This window comes from Mixophyes fleayi, chromosome 4 (genome assembly GCF_038048845.1).
Source record: "Mixophyes fleayi isolate aMixFle1 chromosome 4, aMixFle1.hap1, whole genome shotgun sequence".
NCBI classification, from domain to species: Eukaryota; Metazoa; Chordata; class Amphibia; order Anura; family Limnodynastidae; genus Mixophyes; species Mixophyes fleayi.
Window position 1 is genome coordinate 330,293,286 of NC_134405.1, and position 27,671 is coordinate 330,320,956.

Here is a 27,671-nt window from a genome sequence, read left to right on the forward strand (position 1 = left end):
ACAAAAACAAAGAACATAGTAATATAAATGGAAGTTACTATTTTTTGGAACTACTAAAATAAAGAAAGTATTAATAGAATCGGCAGTTACTCCTTTTTTGAACTACAGAAAGAAAGAACTTAGTAATAAAAATGGCAGTCCCTCTTTTTTGGAACTACAGAAAGAAAGAAAGTAGTAATAGAATTGTCAGTTACTCCTTTTTGGAACTACAAAAACAAAGAACGTAGTAATAGAAATGGCAGTCCCTCTTTTTTAAACTACTGAAAGAAAGAAAGTAGTAATATAATTGTCAGTTACTCCTTTTTGGAACTACAAAAACAAAGAACGTAGTAATAGAAATGGCAGTTCCTCTTTTTTTGAACTACTGAAAGAAAGAAAGTAGTAATAGAATCAGCAGTTACTCTTTTTTGGAACTACAAAAACAAAGAACGTAGTAATAGAAATGGCAGTTCCTCTTTTTTTGAACTTAACAAGAATTATATAATTTTGTTTATTCAGAAATGATGAGTCTCTCTATTAGAGTGTAATGCCCCTTAAAACTCCTTTAAATAAAATAGTATGTATTCTAGGAGACCCTGTTTATATATTTTACTTGGTTCTGCAAAAATATGCATGATGATCACTGGACAGAGATCTGTAATAGAGCAGCGATTAAAGTGGCCTGATTAAAGGTCATGTAAGATCTTAAAGCACTCACAATTATATAGAGACTGTATTCTCATTAAAGACGCTGCCTAACATGTCTAAAAGTTGACACTTATATAGCGATTGCTTCACTGGGTGATTGTGTTAATATGGAGAGACCCTATCTAAACATTAATATGATAGAACAAATTGCAGCGCTGTATACGCTGTGTGTAGGTAAGGTAGGGATCTCAAATACCATGACACTCTGTTTAGCCTAATCCCTGACAATGTAATATCACGGAAAGCCTATTTGCTTATCAAGGGCAATGCCTAGCTTCTGCTAAATCAGACAGAGTATGCAGCGCACGTCTAACACCAACATAGCTGTGCCGGTGACATGGCCTGCAGGAATATCTCTGATGGAGATAGAACTAGGCCCCAAAGAGCACATAATGCCAAAAAAAGAGTTGCAAGATGGAATTGTCCTTGGGCCTTCCCACCCACCCTGATGTTGCTGAAATAGGACATGCACACTTTAACAAACCAATCATTTCAGCGACAGGGCCTACCAAACTACTGTGACTGAAATGATTGGTTTGTTTGGGCCCCCACACAAAAAAAGCTATTCATCTCTCCCTGTACAAACTAAACTAGCTCTACTGAGGCAAGATGTCGTCCTCATCATTATCCTCTGATTCCTGACCCCCTTCAGTGTGTACTTCCTCACCCTCACACATTATCAATTCGTCCCCGCTGGACTCCACAACCACAGGTCCCTCTGTATTATCTGGAGGGCAGTGCTGTACTTGATTGAGGAATTGATCATTTATTTTTATGAACATCATTTTTTCAACGTTCTGAGGAAGCAACCTCCTTCGCCGCTCACTGACCAGGTTCCCCGCTGCACTAAAAACTCTTTCCGAGTACACACTGGAGGGGGGACAACTCAGGTAAAATAGAGCCAATTTGTACAGGGGCTTCCAAACTGCCTTTTTTTCCTGCCAGTAACAATATGGACTGTCTGACATGTCTATTTGAATGGTGTCAGCAAAATAATCCTCCACCATTTTTTCAATTGTGACAGCATCCAATGCAGCGACAGTAGACATGTCTGCAATGGTTGGCAGGTCCTTCAGTCCGGACCAGATGTTCTCAGCATCCCCGCCAGCGGGTCTTTTAGGAAAACTGAGCTTTTTCCTCGCAGCCACAGGTGTGGAAGAAAATGAAGTTGGAGCTGTTGGCATGTCACGATCCTCTTCAGAGGACAATTTCCTGACCAGCAGGTCTTTGCACCTCTGTAGACTTGTGTCTGCCGGAAACAGAGACACAACATACGCTTTAAACCGAGGATCGAGCACGGTGGCCAGAAGGTATTCCTCTGACTTTAAAAGAGTGACCACCCTCGGATCCTGGCAAAGCGTACGAAGGGCTTCATCCACATGAGCTACATGCTTGGTGGAATCGCAATGGTTTACCAGCTCCTCCCTCACTTTCTCCAGCTGCTTCTGCAACAACCTGATCAGGGAAATGACCTGACTCAAGCTGGCAGTGTCGGAACTGACTTCTCGTGTGGCAAATTCAAACGGCTGCAGAACCTTGCACAACACGGAAATCAGTCTCCAGTGCGCTTGATTAAGGCGCATCCCCACTCCTTTTCCTATGTCGTAGGTGGCTGTGTAGGCTTGGATGGCCTTTTGCTGCTCCTCCATCCTCTGCAGCATATAGAGGGTAAAGTTCCAGCGCGTCACAACCTCTTGTTTGAGGTGATGGCAGGGCAGTTTCAGACTTTTTTGATGTTGATCGAGTCTGCGGTAGGCACTGGCAGAATGCCTAAAGTGTCCAGCAATTTTGCGCGCCACCGCAAGCATCTCCTGCACACCCCTGTCACTCTTCAGGTAATGCTGCACCACCAAATTAACGGTGTGGGCAAAATATGGGACGTGCTGGAAATTGCCCATATGTAATGCCCGCACAATGTTACTGGCGTTGTCTGACACCACAAATCCCCAGGAGAGTGTAAGTGGGGTAAGCCACTGTGAGATGATTTCCCTCAGTTTCTCTAAGAGGTTGTCAGCGTTGTGCCTCTTATTAAAACCTGTGATACACAATGTTGCCTGCCTTGGCACGAGCAGCCGTTGTGGAGATGCTGCTACTGATGCAGCTGCTGCTGTTGCTGCGGAAGGCGATGCATCTACCCAGTGGGCTGTCACAGTAATATAGTCCTTCGTTTGCCCTGAACCACTTGTCCACATGTCCGTGGTTAAGTGGACAGTGGGTACAACCGCATTTTTCAGAGCACTAAAGACACTTGTTCGTACTTCCCTGTACATCTTTAGTATCGCCTGCCTAGTGAAGTGGAATCTAAACGGGATTTGGTACCAGGGACACAATACCTCCATCAACCGTCTAAATCCCACTCCACTGATGGCGGACACCGGACGCACGTCTAACACCAACATTGCTGTTATTGACGCAGTTATCCGCTTTGCCATAGGATGACTATGGTCGTACTCGGTGCTCATGGCAAACGACTGTTGGACCGTCAATTGTTTGGTGAAAGACGTAGCGGTCTTACGACTTCCCCTTTGGGAAGATGACCGACTACCAGCAGCAGCAGTGGCAGTAGTAGGCGTACCGCTGCAGGATTCCTCGGATGAATCCCGGATTGAAGAGGACTCAGTCTGGCTGGTGACATGGCCTGCAGGACTAAATCTGATGGAGATTGTGGAGGAAGTTGACGAGGAGGGTGTTGGTGGTGTGTATCCAACAGGACCAAGGGATTTAGGTGTCCCTGGACTGCTGACGGTCCTAGCCCCAGTTCCTGAACTAATCACTGAACTATGAAGGTTATTCAGGTGACGTATAAGGGAGGATGTCCCTAGGTGGCCAAGATCCTTACCCCTGCTCATTTGAGCTTTACATAAGCTACATATGGCCATACATTTGTTATCCGGATTGGGGTAAAAATTACTCCAGACCGAAGAGGTGCATTTCTTGGTCTTCTGACCAGGCATGACGATGGGCTTCATCCCATGAACATCCACTTTTTTCCCCCCTGGTGCCTCATTTAAAATAACCACATCAGCATCCTCCTCGTCAAGTTCCTCCACAACGCCAGCTACATCAATAGCCTCCTTGACACCTTGATTATCCAAATCTGGATCTACACTGTGGGTCATCCTTCCAGCATATGCAGAGTAGAGTAGAGATGAGCGGGTCCGGAATTATAAAATCAGAACCCCCCCGAACAGTGCCGATCCGAGCCCGGATCCAAGCACTGTTCGGGGGTTCCCGCCGATCACGAACGTCAAAACGAGACAAAACCTCCTCATAACGCCGTCGGATCTCGCGAGATCCGACGGCGTGATGACGACTCCTGAGATCCGCAGCATTTGACATTTAGATATTAATGTGAATAAATCTGCCTATGATCATCTTTTTATGACTCAGGCTAGAAAAATGAACACAAGAAAACAAAATAACTTTCATCTGCACAAGTGAGGAATGAGATTGTTATTTTTAATATCCTCTAAAGAACTTCAAGAGTGTGTTTTTCTGCAAAACCATTTGTATTAATGTGTTAGTATGGATGTCTTCAGCTCTTGCTTATTAAGCACCATATTATTTATCAAATCGCGCATTTCACAGAAATTTGCAGTAAATGATATTCACAGCATATAAGATATATAAAAAGATGAATAGTATGCATATATAAAAAAAAGCTAATGCTAAAAAAAAGTAATTGCTTATAATAGCAGACTTCGTGTGAATCCAAGGTGCGGTGTGAGCATAGTTTTTGAATATTCTTCCTCCTACACAAAGCAAACGAGGGTTCCAGTTATTCAGGATGATTTTTCTTGCTCACTACATTAAACTTGTGTCGCTTAGCTTAGTCATCCAGTTACCCTGGTGCAACCTTTTGGACTAAAAACAATATTGTGAGGTGTTCAGAATAGACTGGAAATTAGTGGAAATTAATGTTATTGAGGTTAATAATAGTGTAGGAGTGAAAAAAAACCAAAATAATGGATTTTAGCACTTTTTATGCTTTTTTAAAAATAAATCAGAACCCAAAACCCTAAATCAGAACCAAAACCTTTCGTCGGGTGTTTTGGCAAAACAAATCAGAACCCAAAACCTTAAGCTAATCAGAACCCAAAACACAAAACACAAAACACTAAAAGTGGCCGGTGCACACCCTTACTTTAAATATAATTTTGGACACTATCTTGGTAGGAAGTAATCCAACCACCTGCCCCTTTAACCAATCCAGGTGCTTCATGTAACCTGCACATAAATCAACCTGGAGGGGTTTAACACCTTTTTACATTGCTACTAGCGGTGCCACTACATCTCAGGCTTTCTATTGAATGTTTACTATCAACATTTGTATTATCTTACTTGGAACGCAATTTAACTTACAAAATTCACATTCATCTGTGACCACTTGCATAGGGAGTCTACCAGCAAGTATAATTACCTCCTCCTGTCTTTCAAGCTCAACGGATGTTTTGGTCACTGAACGATGAAAAGGTCTAATTAACATGAGATTACCTATCTCTAGACAGTTGCAAAACCCAAACATGTCATACAGTCTTAGAAGTCCATACATTTCCATATAAAACACATACTAATAAAAGAATATAGGTACATTTACAATGATATACAGAAGTGCATTGCACTCCTAATGAAAATAAATATCTACATTAAGTTATTTCTACGAGTTCCACCCACACCTTAATAGTTGCAAAATATATTATTTAGAACTGACTGGCACATTGTAAACCCTCTTGCAACACGAAAAAAGTGTCAATGGTCGTATAGTTTTACGGGAAAGCATAAACAGAGCACAAGTTTAGTAATGGTTACATTTGTAACCTTGATTCTTTGCCTGATGTCGTTATTGGCAGTTATATGGCTGGTTAATGTATAATAAGACTCCGTCATCATCATGTATAAAATCACATGGAACACAGACTGTCACATAACCCAATAACACCAAGACAGAGTCTACAATACATTCAGATCGAGACCCCTGGGACCCTCTCGTCATGCAGGTGATACTACCTCTGATAATGATGATCACTGCAGCGTATGCAGCACGTAAAGGTAACGATGACTTCTACTAATATATATATATATGGGCTAGTGTATAATGTAAATAAAAATCCATCTAATATTCACATTTTATTACAATAGTGGATACATTTTTCCTTATAATTCACAAATTTTCTTAATGCACATGAGTGCTGACATCACACCTCACTGATTATAAGTGATGACATCACAACTCACTCTTTATACAGATATTAGCATCTGTTGGATGGATATATACTATCTCAAAGTATCACCTTCAATGTCATATTGGTTTACTTATCTTATAACACCAGAATGAACAACAACAAATAAACTGCCATTTTGGGGGGTTTTCTTTTGGTACTCCAGGGAGCAAAATTAAACCCTCTTTCTGCCAAGCACACATTGTCACATTACTTTTTTTAATGGTGCATGATACACATATACAGTACCCTGAGATACCTTAGTGCAATCATCATCATCATCATCAACATTTATTTATATAGCGCCAACATATTCCGTAGCGCTTTACAATTGGGGACAAACATAGTAAACTAATAAACAAACTGGGTAAAACAGACAAAGAGGTGAGAGGGCCGCTGCTCGCAGGCTTACAATCTATGGGACAATGGGAGTTTGATATGATGAGGTTAAGTCTACATTTTGCATTTCGGTCCAGCCAGACTGCAAAGGTAAAAGTGACTCATAAGCTACAATGGTGCCCAAACTAAGTTCTCAAGGGTTACCAACAGGTCATGTTTTCATGATTTCTTTAATCATGCGCAGGTGAGTTAATGTATTTATCTGGGTCAGTAATTGTCCCACCTGTTCCTACAGACAGAATCTATGAAAACATGACCTGTTGGTAGCCCTTGAGGACTGAGTTTGAGCACCTCAGTCATTGGGGCATAATCAATTGTTGGCGGGATTGCCGAAAATCCTGCGGTCCACGCACGATTACTCTATTACGGTAATCGTGCGCGGAAAAAAAGAGATTACCGTATTAACGGTATTAGTTTTTCCGCACTCGAACCCGCGGACAATTGAATACCCCCCTTAGTATGACAAGCACAGCAATTTACTTTATGTAAGTGTTGCATTGACCACAAGTCATTAGTGCTGTTTTTTACCAGACCCATTATCACACACTTGCACATCTCATTTAGTGCTATTTATGTTGATTTCATGCTCTGCGCACATGTAGATTCAACCCTCAACTTGCAGTAATCCATATATAAGGTGCAAAGGCACAAAAGTCAGGTACCCGCTCTGCCCAATTCTAGATTTGGACTCACTTCCAGAATCGGACTGGCCAAGCGGGGGACTGAGGAATTCCCTGGAGGGCCTAGATGCCCGATAGCTCCGCCTCCTTCCCAACAAGGGGTGGCGTCACAATACCGTCAAAATGTAAGTTGTCACTGTGCTGCAGGACTTGTGTCCCCAGTTCATGACTTTCTTGCCTGTCCTCTCTACTCATTGGTAGGGGGCTTCCTCCTTTAGGATTGAGAACTGACTGCCAGAGCTGTCTGCAGCAATGCCAGCAAGATATAGGGCTAGATTTACTAAGCTGCGGATTTGAAAAAGTGGGGATGTTGCCTATAGCAACCAATCAGATTCTAGCTGTCATTTTGTAGAATGTACTAAATAAATGATAGCTAGAATCTGATTGGTTGCTATAGGCAACATCCCCACTTTTTCAAACCCGCAGCTTAGTAAATCTAGCCCATAGTCTTAAGTCTCAGTGAGTTACTGCCTCAGGGGAAGATCTCTCTTGCGGGCATTGCTGCAGACAGCTCAGGCAGGCAGTTCTCACTATGCGGAGCTCAAATCAGAGAACTGTCACAGTAACTGATGGGAAATCTAGTTCATTTTGGGGATTAGTTCATTCTAATGTAGTTCACTCAAAAGATTAGTTGAAAAGATTAGTTCAGTTAGTTCATTTAGTTGAGTTATTTCACTGGCTCCAAAACACCGCTGAGAGAAGTGATTGGAGACATAGATCTAGTCTATTAGACATACAGTAGGCATGTCTGCTATTACCTCATTGGATGAGTTATAGTCCTGTTAAAATGATCAGATTAGTTTAATATGTTTGATCATGTTTAATATTTTAAAAGGGGAAATCACTTCTACAAAAACTAGTAGTGACACGTTGAGCTCTTCAAAGTTATTACAATTTTCATTATTATTTTTTACTTCCATAAAATACCCAAATTCAGAGTATTATAAAGTGTCACTTTTTTGCTTTTAAAATACAGTCATTAGAAAAAAATCTTAACTTTTCCACTTTATGTCTCTTAAAGGTTTAATACATCTCCCTGTATATGGTGGAGTAAATATAACTACAGTATATAGCATACAGCACTCAGCACTGTGTCTTGAGCTGACAGAGAAGGTATCCTGTGACTTGTGAACTACATGATTCAAATGACTCAAATGAGCCACATGAACTAGATGAACTATTAAACTACTTGAGCCATGAGAATGTCTTATGACAATATAATTCAGTGATCAGCTCTTTAGAGTCCCAGACAATGTTTGAGCACTGCAGCACCACCTGTGGTAGCTTGAGGTACTGAATCATGAGTATTACATGAGAGAGCTGAATAGCAGGGCCACCTTAACTACTATATGGGCCCCCGGGCAATGCAGTGCATGGGGCCCCTAAAAAAAAATAATTATATATAAATAGTGTGTGTGTGTGTGTGTGTGTGTGTGTGTAAAAAAAAAATATATGTATGTAAAATAAAAAGTGATTATATATATAAGGGAGGGAGGTGGATCGCCGCTGACATGACCGTAGGTAAGTATTTTCATTTTTATTTTATTCTTTAGGATATTTTTTTTTACAGCGCTGCATTGGACGGGCCCCCTTGCCTGCAGGGCCCCCGGGCACCTGCCCATTGTGCCCAATGGAAGATTTTTCAATCATATGGAAGAGGGTCCATGTGAGAATCACAATCATTTAAAAAACATGGCTCCTATGTACAGAGCACAGAACTCTAAGATGACTTCAAATACCCTTATAATCTACAATACGGCTATATTATTCCTGACTTGTTTCCAATGAAAAGTGAGCGACATCAATGCGTTGATCTAACTCCGAGATATCTTGATCATCATTATCATCAGTTATTTATATATAAAATAGATGCCACTCTATTGAACTACAACTTTATGTACCACCAGCAAACTAATTAAATGAAATAATGCCATCATACTACCGTGGACATAAATAGATGACATGAAGTTTAATATGTGTCATTTTTAAAAATCGGCATACTCCAATTACACCTATGTTCAAGAATATCCATACAGACATGTTTTAAAATCAGTCATGTCCAATTTGCTCCTGTTTCTACTTTTCTAAGAAACTTTTGCTGCTAGCCACTCCCCTTCAACAGCGCTATTTCAGGGGGCCCTAACATTGCATTCCCCGGTGGGCCCTTCTTATCCAGGGGCGGGCTGGGCCGGGTGGCAGGGCGGCATCGGGCCGCTCGGTCTAACCGCTTTTGGGAAGTCCCCCCCCCCCCCCCCCCGTGCATGCAATATTACCCTCATATTGGCAGCAGCGCACAGGCAGCCGCATCACATGACACGCGATGCGGCCGAGTCATCAATGACGCGGCCGCATCGCATGTCATGTGATGCGGCATCGCGTGTCATGTGATGCAGCCGCCTGTGCGCCCCCCGGGCTGAAGTTTGGCCCCGCCTGTTCTTATCCCAGTCCAATACTGCTCACGTCCCATCCCCTTATTAAACTTAGCCAATATTGGAATTCTGGAGCTGCTTGAAAATAAGGGGGTCTTTGGGGCTTTGTTTTTTTTCAAAGGTCATAGTTCAGAGTTTTATCATTTGTAATCAATCAGATTACTTACACTGACCCGTGGGCATATTTTATCTTCTGCCTCCGGGACGTGGTGTCCTGGCGTCTCCATGGCAGTATCGGAGGTGGAGGGAACAATAGTAGAAAAGAGAATAAAAACAAATGAAACCTTTTATGTCCTTATCCACGATTATATAAATAATATTATTTCTCCATTAAGTTTCATACCTACTCTGTATATTTGGAGGCAGCTTCTCTTTCCTCTACATCTGTCATAGTAGACGCCATCCACATGGAAAATCCTATAGTCCACACTTCTGTACTGCACCTTCCAGCATTGTTCTACTACACAACTTCTCACCCTGAGCTCTGATCATTTATCTCTTGGTCACACACATATCAGTAAGAATTTATATTGCAGTATGACCTTCACTACTATCCTCCAGATTTCTGTAGTACCCCATAATCATCAAAACATAGAGACTTGTGTGTATTCTGTGTCACATCATGTTAATAATATATATTTATGTTTTCTTTCCTTTAGGAAGATGGGTCAATAATTATGATCAAGTCCTCAAATACCAGTGCCAAAACCACCAGAGCATTAGCTTAATTATCAGGTAATAAATATGTATTCCAGATATTAAACTCTATCCTCATCTACAGCCAATGGAGGCAGCCATTCTATGGGGTGAACCAATATCTGTCAGAATGCAGCCAATCACTGCATAAGAGCTAGTGACATCACTAAGACATGAATCAAAGTGATTGGTTCAGCCTGCAATGTGGCTGCCTCCACTATGGGCAGACAATAGATACACATTAAATGACAGTATTGTTTCCTTATTAACCAGTCTTGAGGTTGGTACTTTGACATACCGTTTTCCCAGACCACTGTTTTATGATATAACTTTTACTTTGAAGGTTGATTCCAGTGGTTATAATGCATTTTTCTCTTCTAGAAATTGTAACATGTGGAACAAAACCTCAGTTAGGCTACCAGGGCAATGGAACCTTGAAGTGGGTTAAATAAATCACCTATGCAAATAATGGGTTAAATATGCCCCCTTTTTATTATTTATATATATGACACATTTACAAGAAAGGTATACACAATCAGTAACAGTATGTGTCCTCCATGCAACTGTGTCCAGTACTCATCCTGGCTGCTGAGCCAATATCTTCATTTCTCTACCCAGGTGGTTAGGACAAGGTCCAATGTCATCCCGCTTTGGGGGGGGGGGGTTAAAAAACCAACCGAGTCTGCAGAGGCTTCAGAACATGCATGTGACCAATCTTACTCCGTCCTGTGACTAGGATTAAGACAGATCTCACCCTGCATCAGTGCCTCTCCTATTTTAACAATTAAATCTCCTTTTGCTCTCATTTCACTACATCTGGACTTGGTTGGTTCACTTACAGCAGCCCCCACCTTAAGAAAGTGCTAATAAAGATAACATTATCTGTTATGTAAGACATAGGCTAATTAAAATGGGATTTCTCTGTGTGTAGATTCTCTCTTCAAAACTGCCACTATCTCAGTACAATTACTGCATTACAATATACTAATACTAGGAATAATGTAAATCATATTATTTCTGGGACAGATAGTGAAAGGGATGGTAGAAATAAGCGAGAAGTAGGCTGAAGCTTAAAAAAACAGGGAAAACAGGGTTTGCGAAGCAGGCCAAGAGGTACAGAGGGTGATGTAATAGTACAAGGAGCACACAAGGAAAGAGGGCCCTGCTCATGAGAGCTTACATGCTAAGGGGAAGGGGGAGACACAAATAGGGTGGTACTAACTGGGGGAGAGAGTCAGGACAAGGAAGTTAGGAGGAGGACTGATAGACTTGAATAAAGAAATGTGTCTTAAGGGCACGCTTGAAGCCTTTGAGAGTAGATGCTAACCTGATGGAACGTGGAAGATCGTTCCACAGCTGGGGAGCAGCCTGGGCAAAGTCCTGAATACGAGAGTGAGAGGAGGTGATCAGTGAAGTAGTGAGGTGGCGGTCACAGTCAAAGCGGAGGGGGCCGGTAGGAGTGTAGGTAGAGATGTGAGGAGTTAAAATTTAATTCTGTAGGGTATGGGGAGCCAATGTAGTGACTGTTGGAGGGAAACTGCAGAGACAGAGCGGTGTGAGAGAAAAATGAGGCGGGCAGCAGCATTGAGGATTGACTAAAGAGGGTCAAGGCGAGAATCAGGTAGGCCAGAGAGAAGGAGGTTACAGTAGTCAAGGCGAGCAATAACAAGCGAGCGAACAAGGGTTTTTGTAGCTTCCGTGGTGAGAAAGGGACGTATCTTAGATATATTCCGAAGATGGAAGTAGCAGGATTTTGAGAGGGACAGAATGTAAGGCTTGAATGAGAGGGAGGAATCAAGGTTGACCCCAAGGCATTGGACTTGGGGGGTAGAAACGAGGGTAGTGTTATTAACAGAAATAGAGAGGGGGGAGGTGGGAGAGTCCTGGAAGGGGGGAAGACTATAAGCTCGGTCTTGGAAATAATTAGTTTAAGGAAGCGTTGGGACATCCAAGATGAGATGGCCGAGAGACAGGAGTATACACGAGACAGAAGGGAAGGGGAGAAGTCAGGGGATGAAAGATAAATTTGGGTATCAACAGCATAGAGGTGGTACTGGAGGTCAAAGGGGCGGATGAGGATACCAAGGGAGGAGGTGTAGAGGGAGAAATGTAGGGGGCCAAGAACGGAGCCTTGAGGAACGCCAACAGGTAGGGGAAGAGGGGGTGATGTAGAATCATAAGTAAAGACTGAGAAGGAGCAGTTGGTGAGGTAAGAGGAAAACCAGGAGAGGACAGTGTTACATAGGCCTATAGATTTGAGAGTTTGCAAAAGGAGTGCCTGGTCAACGGTATCGACGACAGCAGAGAGGTCAAAAAGGATAAGAACGGAGTAGTGTCTTTTGGATTTAGCAAGGAGAAGGTCATTAGTGACCTTAGTGAGGGCAGTTTCGGTGGAGTGGAGGGGGCGAAAACCAGATTGGAGCGGGTCAAGGAGTGAGTGAAAGGAGAGAATGAGGTGAGACGGTTGTAGACCCGTTCAAGGAGATTGGAGGCAAAAGGAAGAAGCGAAGTAGGGCGGTAATTAGAGAGATTGGCAGGATCAAGGGATGGTTTCTTGAGTATGGGGAAGACAAGAGCATGTTTAAAAGAGGAGGAGAAGATTCCAGAGAAGAGGGATAGGTTGAGGGGGTGTGCAAGGTGGGAGCAGTCTTCAAGAGAGAGGGAGCGGAGGAGGTGGGAGGTGATTGGGTCCGGTGTGCAAGTGGAGGGGGGAGAGGAAGAGAGAAGGGTATGGACCTTGTCTGCAGATACCAGAGTGAAGGAAGAGGGGGAGGGGAGAGGAGGGAGTGTTAAGGTGGCAAAAAGCCGACGGTGGTTGGAGGATTGGGAAGAAATGATAGCTTTAAAGAAAGATTGTTTAGAGAGCGATAGGGATGAACTGTAAGAGGCAAGTATGAACTTGAAGTGGAGGAAGTCAGCATGAGTGCGTGACTTTCTCCAGAGCCATTCTGCACTGCAGGAGCATTTTTGAAGATATCGGGTAAGTTTAGTGTGCCACGGTTGGACCGACAAAGCTTGACGGTGACAGCCGGGGCGGCAGAGTCAAGTGCAGCGGTAAGAGTGCGATTGTAAAAGGAGACAGCCTTATCGGGGCAAGAAAGAGTGGTGATGGGGGAGAGGAGCGAGCCCAGGGAGGAGGAGAAACTGGTAGGATCAACTGTGTAAAGATTGCGCCTGATGAGAGTAACCTTGGGGGACGGGGACGATGAGAGGGGTGGAGAGATGCTAAAAGAGAGGAGATGGTAGTCCGAGAGAAGAAAAGGTGAATTAATGAGGTCAGAGACAGTACCGAGCTGTGAAAAAAACAGATATAGGGAGTGGCCACTGCGGTGGGAGGGAGATGAGGTCCACTGAGAGAGGCCAAGGGAGGAGGAGAGGGAGAGAAGTTTGGAGGCAGCAGTGTCTGAGGGATTGTCTATAGGGATATTAAAGTCCCCCAAGATGAAGGAGGGAAGGTCAGAGGAGAGAAAGTTAGGGAGCCAAGTGGCAAAGTGATCAAGAAATTGGGAGACAGGACCAGGACATAAAGTATATGCATACATGGTTAAAACAATACAATACAGTCAATAATAAACACAGTTTCTGCACAAAGGGGTGTCCAGCAGGCTAGACCACTAGATTCAATATCCTGACACCCCCATCTCGTCACTACTTTATCATTCATTTTTTTGTAGAGTGCAGCCTTTTCAGACTAAATCACAGATGTAATCTTTCTAGATTTCCACAGATTCAATATATATATACATATAAACATACTTGTCATGACCACCCAGCCTGTCTCAGATACAGCAATCTGAACAGCTGGCCGTGACTGGCCGTGACTGGCATCACCTTAGTCACTTACCAATGAATACACCTTTTCTGCCACCATGAAGGATTTACTATGGCGTCCTTGCGTTCACCAAAATCACTTATTAATGTTTCACACTTAAATCACATATACATGTAGCATGAGCCTCACTTGGCTTAGTAAGAATCACAGAGAATATGCTAGATTAAATTTATTTAATCCCAAAAATATTTCCAAGGCTTAATTGCAAAACAGTTAATAACAAGACATACAAGATAAGTTGCACAAATAAGTTTCAGAAATAAAATAGGAAATAAAATGAGAGACACTACTTACTAGATTTGGCTTGTGAGGAGTACACTTTGGGAGCAATGGCACATTTCAATCTACATATATTGGGCAGCAAGGTGGCTCAGTGGTTAGCACTTTTGCCTCAAAGCACTGGGGTCATGAGTTCATTTTCCAACCAGAGTCTTATCTGTGTGGAGTTTGTATGTTATTCCTGTGTTTGCGTGGGTTTCCTCCGGGTGCTCTGGATGCTCCGGTTTCCTCCCACACTCCAAAAACATACTGATAGGTTAATTGGCTGCTATCAAAATTGACCCTAGTCTCTCTCTCTGTCTGTGTGTGTGTTAGGTTTAAAATCTTACAGCCTAAATTCTCTTTCTCACGTGGCTTTTCACCCCGCCTTTGGACATTAAATTTTCCCACTGTCAGAGCAGACTGATTGTCAGAATGTCATAGGGTTTTTGGAAGTGAGTTATCGATGTCCGAAGGTTTGGGACTTCAAAGGACAGGACTTCTCATCTCTGCTCATTTTCCCTGGCTGGCCAGGTCCTCATCCTCTGTAAACACAACTCCTCAGAGATTTTATCTGTCCCTGAGCCTGGCTACATTCAAAAGACTATTGACACTTGCCTAGGTCAGACTCATGTCATTTAGCAAAACAGACTTTGGAAAGGTTACTTACAATATAGACATTGTCATACATGAAAATTCGGGTGGAAATAACAATCAATTATTAGACATAATCGTCACAATACTGTTGTCTCAGATCTTGATTACATTTATTGTCTTGTGTCTGATTTTTATTATAACATAGAAACTTATTATAGCCCTCAGATGTCCATTTGTTATCTATAGAAAGCATGTGTCCATTTACATACAGCAATGGAAACACCGCCACCTACTGGCTGTAAAGAAATATTTAACAAATTTGATTTTACCTATCAAAATTCTGCGATTACCCATCACATGACCAGGCCAAAAGGGAAAACTTTGCCAGCCATTTAAACAATTTATTGATGTATGTACAATGCAAAAGGGGTATATCTAAAAATATATTGATCTTATCTTATCTTTACCTTTCTCCAGCATCCATGACGATATATTTGAGGATCGCACCTGGGACTTTGGGTGTCAGAACACCTTTAACAAAGCAGAGTCTTGTTACTGGACAAGCTACGTCAATGACTTTGACCAAGAGTTTACCTTTGTCTGTCCATTTGGAACTATTCTGAGCGGCATGGAGAGTTATCATGACAATACGGCAGAGGACAGAAGGTAAATCAGTCTAGTAATAACACATTCATAAAGCTAATAAACAACAATAAGCTTAAAACTAGAGATGTGTGCAGACCCCGTGTTTTGGCTATGGTTCTAAAACTTCTTTGTGTTTTGGTTTTGGTTCTGGTTTTGCCCAAAAATTCTGAAAGTTTTTTTGTTTTGGATCTGGATTTAATTAAAATTGTGAAAAACTGGTACAATTATGTGATTTTGAGTTGCTTTTGCTCCTACATTAGTATTTATAGCATTAACATTAATTTACAGTAATTTACAGTCTATTTTCTAATGATCTATTCACAATGGCCAAATTTTCACCAATTTAGGCTAAAATTAGTGACAGTGTAGCGGCAAAAATACATTGCAGTTTAATAAAAGATACAATCTTTAGTGGCACAGCAGTGTGCATAAAGTATCTACATGTGGTCGCTGAATGCTGCAAATTACATTGCTGAATTTTTCTAACAGATTGACACCAGCAATAATAAGAATAAGTCACTAGATGGACAGAGGTATCAGTAGACATTTCAACAAGTAGATAGACCAAGGTGAACTGCTCTCAGAATAAAAATGCTAAAAGGGTTGCTTCGCATGGGTAGGAGAGCTGGTTACCCCTGCCCAAAATGTGGCTCAAGTGACAGTGGCTTTTGGCATATATTGTGGGAGTGTCGGATGGTCCACCGTTTCGGGTCCACTATTTGGGATTGTTTCCTTCATACTGTACCAGCTGCCCCACCTTTGGATGGTAAATGGTGTCTTTATGGTATCTCTCCGTAAGATATCACTGACAAATTTGTCTATAAATATATATTTAATCTTACAACATTAGCTAAGGTTATTATAGCCAGAGGCTGACTTGTTTCTGACCCACCTGATTTCCACAAATGGGGGGCGCTAGTCAACGACACAATGCAACGTGATAGATATATGTATACCTGCAGAAATGCCATGTCTAAATATCACAAAATTTGGTCTAGATGGTATAGCTTGTGGTATAGGGCATGTTTGGAACAACTGTGTTCTGCATTCATTTTATAAAATGGGTAATGGCAACAGCATTACAAAAATATGTAAAACAGACCGTTCAGATAGGGCAATAGTTGCTCTTCCCACACAAGTATGTATAATACTCACATTGATGCAGATTTGGCTGCCAAAAACATCTGGTCTAAAATTTTGAGCAAGATGGAATTGTCTTTGGCCCCTCCCACCCAGATGTGATACATTTGGGTGGGAGGGTCATTTAATCTTGGATGTCCTCTCGCCAACTCAATCTCAATCTTTCTAAAACAGTGTTAATAATATTCCCACCCACCAACAGAAGTTACCTACCTGACATTTCTACTACTGTTGACAACATGACCTTAAACCTCACCCCTCAAGCTCGCTGCCTAGGTGTAATCCTTGACTCACAACTATCCATTATTCCCCACATCAACTCTATATCTAAAGCATGTCACATACATCTAAAAAACATTTCCAGAATACACACATATCTCACACAAGACACTGCAAAAATGTTGAGGATGTTGATGAGGATTAGGTTGTTTGTGTAAGTCCTGCACCAGTGGCAGCAGTTCTGGCACATGACAAAAAAGGCCATTGTCATGCCTGGGCATAAAACAAAAAAAGCCACTTCTTATATGTGGAATTACTTCTACCCAAATCCTGACAACAGTTGCATAGCCATTTGTAGTGTATGTCAAGCCACAGTCAGTCGAAGGAGGGACCTTAACCATCTTGGAACCTCATCCATGTTACGCCATTTGACGAGAGTTCATGGCAAGGTTTTGAGAAAAGCTGAACATTATGGCAAGAAAATAACAAGCACTCCATCATCAGCTAGGACCCTTCTGTCACCTACATCCCGACGGCTGCAATCTACACCCACAACACCGTCCTCATTAATATCCTCAGTAGCGATGGGAGTTAGCCCTGCATCCCACTTGGTAAGGCTCGATGACTCCTGCACTATAATTGATTCCTCTGAAGAATGTTTAAGCGTTAGTACCACTGCTGCGGCTGTTGCTGCTGCTGGGGGTGAATCTTCCTCCCATAAGAAGCACAAGAAAAAGAGCACTACTACTTTACAACAATTAACTGTGAAACAATCTTTTGCTAGAGGAAGCAAATAAGACAGCAGTCACCCAGTCGCCCAAGCGGATCACAGACGCCATAGCTACTATGCTAATGTTAGATCTGCGTCCAATATCCACAATAAAAGCAGCTGGTTTTTCACAGTTAATTGATGTTTTGTGTCCCCGTTTTAAAATTCCATCGAGACACCATTTTTCCCGTAAAACTATTCCACAACTATACCAAAAAGTTTGTAAAAATGTAGTAATTGCGCTCAAAAATGACATTCTGCCCAGTGTACACTTAACCACAGATATGTGGCCAAGAGGAAGTGGGCAAACGAAAGACTATATGACTGTGATAGCCCACTGGGTTGGTCATTCGCCTTCACCAGCAGGAACAGCAGCAGCATGTACACCACTACGTAACATTTGTCACAGGCAGGCTACTCTTTGTATCACCGGCTTCACTAACATGCATAAAGCTGATAATTTGTTACGAAAACTAAGGGTTGTCCATGATACATGGCTTATACCACTTGGACTCTCCCCAGGATATGTCATTTCTGATAACGCCAACAATATTGTGCAAGCATTACAGCTGGGTGAATTCCATGACATTCCCTGTTTTGCTCACACAATAAACTTGGTGGTGCTGAGCTTCCTAAGAAATAACCGTGAGGTGCAGGAGATGCTTTCGGTGGCCCGTAAAATTTCGGGACATTTCAGGCATTCTGCGACAGCATGTAGGAGATTGCAGCAGCTCCAAGAACAGTTTAACTTGCCCTGCCACCAACTTAAGCAAGAGGTGTTAACAAGGTGGAATTCCACCCTGTACATGCTTCAGAGGAGGGAGTTACAGCGCAAAGCCATCCAAGTATATTGCACAAGCCATGAAATTGGGAAAGGAGAGGGAATGTATTTCACTCTTGCACAGTGGGGAATCCTTTCTGTGCTGTGCAAGGTGCTGAAACCATTTGAAGTTGTGACGTGTGAAGTGAGTTCAGACTCTGCTAGCTTGAGCCAAGTCATTCCCTTAATTCGACTATTGGAAAAGCAGCTTGACAAACTGAAGGAGGGGATGAAAGAAAGCAATTCTGCAAAGTATGTTGGCCTTGTAGATCAAGTACTTAATTTGTTTCGCCATGATCCAAGAGTTATTAAAATCTTGAAGTCGGATCACTACGTTTTGGCGACTGTGCTTGATCCTAGGTTGAAGACCCACATTGATTCTTTGCTTCAAAATGACCGAAATGTGAATCTTTGCAAGGAGCTATTGGTCAGCAAGTTGTCCGCTGAACTGGGCCTTGGCTTGACGACGTCTCCTCCTTCAGTTTCTCAAGCAGCTGCTGCTCAGAAAAAAATTTACTTTTCAAAGTGAAGCAGGGATGATGCAGGGGGCAGACCACATCAATTTGACATCTGGGCTGGTTTGAAAGATTTTACCAAAAAATGTGTGACTTTGCCCCTAACTCCATCCAATCCTACTATTAACATGCAAAGCATGGTGGAGGATTATTTTCAAGAGGTAATTGATATGGAAATGTCAGACAGTGCCTTTCCTTACTGGGAAGAAAAACAAGCCATTTGGAAACCCATGTACAAACTTGCTTTACAATACCTAAGCTGCCCACCCTCCAGTGTGTACTCTGAAAGAGTATTCAGCAGAGCCGTGAACCCTGTCAGTGATCGACGTAGGAAGTTACTTCCGAAAAATGTGGAAAAGATACCCACTGTAATCGGTGGTTGGAAGGTATGCCTTTTATTTGGGTACTGTTACAAGCCGTGGTGGTTCCTCTAGCCGCCGCGACTTGCTCTCCTCGGCTGCCTGTGTTCTGGCCATCTCGTTGACGACCAGGACGTCACTTCCACCGAGCTGTCAGATTTCCGCGTCCCGGCATGGGGGATTAGCCGGGCACATTCGTAGTGAGGGGGTGATTAGTTATCAGCCTCCTGGGGCTTGTTATCTTATGCTGTGCCTCCTATCTGGTGATCGGCTGCTCTGTGTATGTAAAGCAAGGTGGACTGAGCCTCCCTTCAAGTTATAGCATTCACTGCCTGTGTTGTTACTGACCTACTCTGTCTTCTGACATTTTTAATTGACCTTCTGTTGTGACCTAGCCTGAACTTTTGGACCTTACCTGATTGCCTGTTGCCCTGACCTTTTGCCTGGATTTTGGATTTCACTATTTCGCTTGTGACCCTGACCTTTTACTTGAATACAAGACCCGCTTGTTTGCTGCCAGCCCCGATCTCCGGTCTGTATCCTGACCCTCCAATGGGTTACGGACCCGCGACCTAGGCCTCTCCCTGGCTTCCACCTCCAGTCTTCCAGTTTCTCTACCTTGTGCCGCGGTTATCCTGATAAGTCTCTACTACCATAGACATAAGTCCTGGGAGCATCTGAGTACCTACAAACATATAAAGTTTCACTGGAAAGGCGGCTGCTTTAGAACCACTAGTAGTCCGGTTCTAAAGGCTTATCAATAGCCGCGGTTCTAACAGATACGAGCTTAACTGATTTTATTCTATACACACATCTTATTAATTTAGAAGATGTGAGTTGGTTTGCCAGAAGGAGGAGTGTTTTGCTAGTAGTCCCCTGTATATGCACATTGTGACATGGATATAAGTAGTATATATGTATTTCCTACAAACGACTAGTACTTGTGAGGGATCGTCCATACTTTAACTGTCAGACATGTGGTCTTTGTCTCAGCGTGACTATCCCTGATATGCTGTTCTTATTTTGTGATTTTATATTTCGTCTTACCTTTCTCTTTCATTTGTTTTTGATGGCACGTATAGGAGTGGCGTTGTATAATACTTTTGTTTTGGTTTCCGGGGGGGATTCATACCTGACCCCTGTTATAGGGTGCTAAATGCTACACCACGGAGTACCTCTTTTGCAGTAGTGCTTTCTTCTTATTGCATTTTTCCTCAGCACAGTCCTTGGAGAGCAATCAGATACCTAAATTTTGTAAATCACATGCTAGTGTATCTACTGCTCATTGGCCGGTCTACACTCCTAAAACGCAGTGGGTTTCTTTTTCTATTGCCGTCTGTTTGGGTATCGTGGATGCAGCGTGGGGCGGTCATGTCGGTGCCTGCTTACCGGTGATTAGTACGCTCCACCTTGGTCTGGTGGGTTAGTTCCGATTGAACTGTTGCTCTTGTCCTGCTGGACCTTTTCCCTATTGTGTGGCAGTCTGAATTTGTTGGCATCTAGGTTAACATGGGCATTGTGTAGGCCAATGCTAAACAGAGTGCATCTTTCCCCCTGGTCATTAGCTTGCTGGGCGAGCTGGTTTGGTGTGCCTATATTTTGGATTTTAGCTTTCAGGCCAGGGTTGGCCTTCTTTGTTAGGCTTCATGGGCTGGTGGATGTGACTCGTATTTTTTCTTACTACGCAGCCTTGCTGCTGGGCTCGCTGCCCCCAGCCCTTCCTGACCTGAGTAGGACAATTAGTCCACTGTGATGGGGGACCTGTTATAGGCACTTGCAGAGGTGGAGCAGGATGCATTTAACTGCAATGATTAGCGCTGCTTAGGTAACGTTGTTGGCGCCATCCGGGCAAGCTAATCGATGGCCTCTTTAGGTTGACTCCATCCTCCATCATATTCACTATGTGTTTAGTCATTTCCACTTCACCCGTAATTACGCCTTCTCCATGCCTGCGCCTGGTCCGCCAGGCCAGGGGCAGCAGTGTCCCTTTGTTACCTAAAAGGAATGGCTCGGTTTGCCTGGTTTAAATTGGTCCCTGAGTTTGCCTCTATGTGTCCCATACAGCGACAGCATGGTTATTCAATTATGAAGGGTCCCCTCCCCACCCCTCGTGGGATACCTGTTTACGGTTGCGAACATTGGGTTTAAGGGGTATGGTTAATGTGCTGTTTGGCAAGAATTCTTTGGGGTTTGTGCGACCATGTCCGCAGTGGTATATGGCAGGGCAATTTCAGGCATCCCATGGTTGGGCAGATGGCGGTCCATGGCATTTATGTATGTCTGACTTTTCTGCTATTCTGAGCTCCTGTTCTTCCTTTTCTGACCTTTCTGCCTTTGGGTGACACAGGGCTTTGGTCACTTGTTGCTTTTGGAAGCAAGGATGCAAAGGCATTTTGCCTAATTTTCCTCTACAAGTGGGCCTGATTGGCTGTTGGCACCACAAGGTTTTTGTTTATGTATTTAACTTTGCTTGTGTCTCCTGTACAACTTTTCTGCTTTCTTTCTGCTCCTCTTTTTCCTTTCCCTCCTTGTTTTCTCCTTGATGTTCCTTTCGCACCGTGTCTCCTGCCACTCTCCACCCTGTGCCACTCAGGTGTAGGAGTCAAATACAACCCCAGACCAATCATACCTTAATACCTCTCTGTTTGGATCCGACATGGGATGGATACATTCTATATGGCCTGACTTGGTCCTCTGCTGGTCTGATGAAGTTTCCCGGTGAATATGGAGGTTTTTCCCATTATGGGTGGTTGATAAAAGGTGCGGTGGGCAATTAATTCAGATGGGCAAGTTTGGGTTCCCCCACAACTTTTCAGAGTTGACGGATCAAGCATCATCGACTTAATTCCCACTGTGCTCGCCTTTTTGGTTCGGATGGGATTCATTTGGCCAATTAGTGACTGGGTCTGTTTATTAGGCAAATTTATTGGAGTTTAGTTACTGCAGGTTGAGGTATGGCGATGGTCCTACATTCGTCAAGGAACCAGGTGTGGCTTGAGAATACTGTGCAGTCGGCGCAAAAAGGTTAGTGGGGTGAACATTACTTGTATTGAGCCATGTGGAACCTGTTTCCCTTTAAAGAGTCGGCTTAGGTTTCGGTGCAGGTACCGCCCTTGTTGTGGGTTGCCTGGGATAACTGTGCCTATTTAAAGATAAATAATTGGTGTGTTCAGGTAAAAGTGGTACATGTTACTGATGTCCAGAGAGTTAGTGACCCGTGATTGGGCTTCTAGATTGGCTTGGGGCCTTTGCCAATCTACTTACAGTGTTCTCTACCCAGTGTATGTTTATTGGGTTAAATAAACCTTTCATTTGCCACAAATTTGTGTTGTGTCCATTCTTAATATATTACAGTGCTAAGGACATGAATAAGGTGGTAATAGTTATGACATGAACCGTTAAGCATTTTAGAAGAAATATATAGTTTTTTTGGGGGGTGTAAAACACGCAAACACCCTGTTTTTGGACCGCTTAATAAATATGCCACTGAATGACTCTCCCAAATATTGATTTCACTAGAAAACACTTTAGATTTTTAAAGAAAGAAATATATTGGTTTATTGGGGAATGCCCAGTCACACTCAAGCAACGCTGTTTTTTGCCTACTTAATAAAGATGTCATCGCCCGCACAAGATTATTTTCACTAGAAACACTTTCGATTTTAAAAGAAATAAATCGTTTTTTGGGTTCTGCTGCTAAAAGTCATACAGCAGAAGTACACTGTTTTACTCCACTAAAGAATAGTTCAGAATGAGGTCTATAGTCAGGGCCGGATTAAAGGGAAGGAGGCCCCTGGGCTAAGGGTTGGCTGTAGCCCAGTTAGACCTCGGGTTAATCCGGCCCTGTCTATAGTACTGTATATATGCATTAATAACAAGCAGTAGCCAGGGACATCTTAACAACATTATGGGCCCCCGGGCAAAGCAGTGCAGCGGGGCCCCTAGATATAGATATATAGATATATATACAGATACAGATATAGATATAGATATATAGAGATAGAGATAGATAGATGTACTTGCTCAGTGACCCTTGAAGGTTTTTTTTGCAGGATTTTTTCTTTTGCAGGATTATTTATTCTCATTAAGAGCCGTGCCTATGGGGCCCCCTTGCCCGTGGGGCCCCCGGGCAGCTGCCCATCATGCCCAATGGAAAAGATGGCCCTGGCAGTAGCTAGTACTCTGTCTAAACAGACTGAAACCCAATTGATCTAAAAACTATGCTAGTTGACTGATCCCTATGGAAATAAACTGCATCAAAATAATAGCAGCTGTTCTATTGTTTTCTCTGTCCATCTTTCACCCTGTCTAACTCTGTAGTGTGTAGTATAAACACACTTATTTACTGAGCACACCCTTGCAAACAACCTCCTCCCTACATTCTCTTCTTTAAATATATATCTGATAGAAATATTTTGATTCAAAACTCGCAAGATATGAGTTTTTCCTGGAAATTACGTTTTGCCTTGTTTACAGATCTGATTTCGGCGTAAGAAACTGAGGCATGACCCTGTTAACCACTCACATCCCGAATCTTGTCGAACATCTGTGAATCCAAACCGCTCAACAATACTTTTGCTACTGACATCTATAGGGAACTCTAAAATGTCAACCAAGTCTCTTCAAATACCACTATAGAAACAGTGCCACCTGCTGGCATTAAACAGGCACTGCAGCCCATACCTGAAACGAAAACTTGTTTACTTTTCATTTATTTATTTATGTAAAAAAAAAAAAAAATTTTAGATAATGCACTAATAATTAAGATTAATTATAACAATTGGCTGCTAGTGCTATTTTAAAACATGAATTCACAATATGCTATTTTCTAGGTGGAAGTTTTATTGCTGTAAAGGAGAAGCGTTGTTTACGCGCAACTGCAGGTGGAGTCGCTACGTCAATAACTTTGACCATTACCTGAGATGGGACGCACCTACTAATCATCACCTGACTGGGGCTCATAGTTACCATCACAACACTTATGAGTATGTATTCTACAGGAGGCTTATAGTGGGAGTTTCTCCCATAGAGAGAGCATTTTGCATCATTTGTTAGAGTAAATGTAAATATTTCCTTACATTAGATATTTATATTCTACATAGGCCTTATTGCCTCTGAGACTGGTGTTTGGTCTGCTGTTATTTATTCCTCAGGAAAGATTTAAATTTTGTGGCATATAGTTGCTGTTTTATAAAACTACAGCTGCTGCAATATCACGTATCACCAGCAGGAGGCAATGCAGAACCAAATTCGACACCTGTGAGGAATAGACTAATTTACTTTTTAACATTCATGAATGATACCCTCTATGTTTAACATTACAGACTTCTAACTTAAATTTATGATTTTGATTTACTAAGAGACGTATATTGAGCACAACATGCGGTTGTTTTAGAACGTACGTAAATCGGGTCTACGTACGCCTTTATTCATCAAAGAGCGATCTGAAAATACTGTAGTACAGTAGTAAAGTCAATTATGTGACGTAAAATCATAGTTGCCTACTCTCCCGGAATGTCCGGGAAACTCCTGAATATTTGGGAGTTCTCCCAGACTCCCAAGAAAGCAGGCAAACATCCCGGATCCAGCCATCTCCGTTGTTGAAGAGGGTGGAGGCGGGGCTAAATGCGTCATCGTGGTCCGCCCCTTTCTTTCCCCTGCCAGCTAATTCACGTTTCAGAATGGGGTCCCCCCAATTTTACTATCACCAGCACTAGGCTTTGCCAGCCGGGGCTGGTGGCACTATAGCAGGGAATATCTGAGCATGGTGTCCCCCCTCCATAATGACAAACCAGCCACCAGTTTTTTAGGAGGCCTTCTAAGAACTACACTTTTATACTGCAAAACAAAATAATATTATACTACATTATAACATCAAGATACTTACAGTCTTCTGCACTGGCCTGGAATGGCCTTGCCTCCTCATCCAGCGATCCCTCCATTAATTTAGCCCTGGAGTGTTCCTCGGGGAGAGGGATTGATGGGGGAGTGTGGAAAGGTCTGCCTCCTCCTGGGCTTAATCCTGGGGGGGAATCTTGGACCTCCTCATGGGTCTCCTCATGGACCTCCTCCAACTCATTGGCCACCTCCTCCTCATTGGCATCCTCTGTAGGCCTTTCTTTGTGGCTCAGATGGCGGCAGATGCTAAAGCGTTCTGTTGAAATAAATATAACACATTAGTTTATTTCTATAGGTTATCTCTGTCTCACACATACATAGAATCCTCCAGATAATGTTAGATTGCATTGTGGAATATCCAATATCACGCCTGGACCATCACTGAACAAATAAACACAGCTCTACCCCCCTGTCAGATAAACTTGACCTGGGAGGTTTAGATTAGTCATATTTCTAGTTGTTATTTATTTAGTACATTCTACAAAATGACTGCTAGAATCTGATTGGTTGCCATAGGCAACATCTCCACTTTTTCAATCACGCAGTTTAGTAAATATACCCCTTAGACCAACAACAAGGTCTCACTATTCACTACTCATTCATGTCCCAGCTGTGTGATATAAGGGGCACAGACGGAACAGCTGACACCCCGTAGCCAGAGGCTAACTTAAGAAATTACTTGAAGACGGGTATTGGACAAAAGTGGTCACAGTTTTATTTACCAATTAAACTGCAATAGAAAAGGAAGCGGTGTCCAAGGCCAATTTCAACTTACCAAAACCGACCACCGGGCAGGTTCAGTCTATCATGGAGGCAACACTCCCCTCTCCCGAGGGCCCAGCTCCTTGACATATACAACCTGTCACTTGTGTCTCACCACAGTGATCCTGCACGCCCCTTCGCGGATTCCCCCTAATTGCTATGCCTTGCTCTCATGCCCGCTGTCTGTGACAAACCAAAATATAACAGAAAGAATATAAAGCGTGCAAAATCCAGGAAAACGCAATCCATGCAAATAATATATGAAGTAATCTTCATGTAAACAAACACATTTCCTTTTTTGAATTATTTTTTGTAATTAATCTACATATGCACAAATCACTGAAAGGTTGGGCGAATGGGAAATCCTAACCGGAATGTTGCCTGGCGCCCACCCCCCCCCACCCCCACACACACACTCCTTAAGAACGGGCTATCCTCCCCATACCCCCAGCCCTCCCCTCCACCATTATACTGGTTCCAGCACCCTTTAAAGTGAGAAAGTGATGGGTTTCCTATCGCAGCAATACATGAAGTACCGCTGCAATTCACCAAGCCGCGGCTGCTTTCGGAGCCATGCCAAAGACCCCTGTCCTCCACCAAGCCTTTTCCCTCTTCACCGACACAGGCATCTTAGGTCTTAATTATTAGACTTAATCTTGTTTTACATCTCACTATATGTTGTGTGTGCATTTGAAATAACTATTGGAATATGGAAAGCTGTTTAATCTCAGTCTGTTTTATTGTTTAACACTTAAACTGTGTCTTGTGTTCTAGGGACAGGCGGTGGAGATTCCACTCATGTGAGAAGAACTAACGCAAGAGAAATTCTAACCCAGAATCTTTTTACATTATCTACAAATGTGTTCATTGTTGTAATGCTGTATCTGGCCTCTGGATGGCTGTATCTGGCCTCTAGATGGCGGTATACAACTTTCTTTCTGTAAGGCAATTCAGAGAATAACATTGTTTTGTCTATTATCTAACATAATACCGTATAATATCTATGATGAAATATATATATCGGTAACTGGTGCTACTACTATAGCTCAGAGTCTACCATGGTCGACTTAATATAGTAGGTGTTTAATATGGTAAGAGATAATTACATAAAAGGGTTGACTTCATTTTGATGGTGGAATTAACCAAAGTGAGTTCTACGTCTATATGATAAAAGTACAAAATGTCTCCAAGATAATGATAGATAAAGTGTACTATTCAGGGGCGGATCCAGACTATTGCAATACCCTGGGCGATTTTAGGGGGGGGGGGGGCGATTTAGGCCCCGCCCCCTTTCTAATTTCTAAGGCTGTCGGCGGCTGCACAGTATGTGCAGGTCCGCACGGCAGTGACGGTGTGCTGCCCCGCTGCTCTGATTGTGTTTAAAACACAATCAGAGCAGCCGGGCAGCACCCTGTCACTGCTGAACGGACCTGCACAGTGTGCAGCCGCCAGCAGCAAGCCCCCACCTGGATCCGCCACTGGTACTATTGTATCTGGCTGAAGTCATCTAAACTGCGTAGGAGCACGTGACCGATTGATTCATGACAAATTAATTTGTGCTTGAAATCAAAATAAAGTACTCTCTGATCATACAACATGATAAGTGGCTCTCTTATCCCATGACAATACAGTATATGTAATACTAGACTTCATATTAGCATATATAGATAGATAGTTAGATATAATATTGTGGCTGTTGAAAGCATGGTTTGCCCCTCTGTAGGAGCACAAAATAATTTTGGTATAA

General features: G+C 42.7%; 1 protein-coding gene across 1 annotated transcript; it reads left to right on the forward strand.

Moving 5' to 3' along the window:
• Window positions 1-5,603: 5,603 nt before the first annotated feature.
• Window positions 5,604-27,671, forward strand: LOC142153098 (hemagglutinin/amebocyte aggregation factor-like). Its single transcript, XM_075210372.1, has 5 exons — window positions 5,604-5,736; window positions 10,074-10,149; window positions 15,275-15,463; window positions 24,097-24,249; window positions 26,699-27,671. The coding sequence occupies exons 1-5, from the start codon at window positions 5,679-5,681 to the stop codon at window positions 26,736-26,738; spliced, it is 516 nt and encodes a 171-aa protein (XP_075066473.1). The 5' UTR covers window positions 5,604-5,678; the 3' UTR covers window positions 26,739-27,671.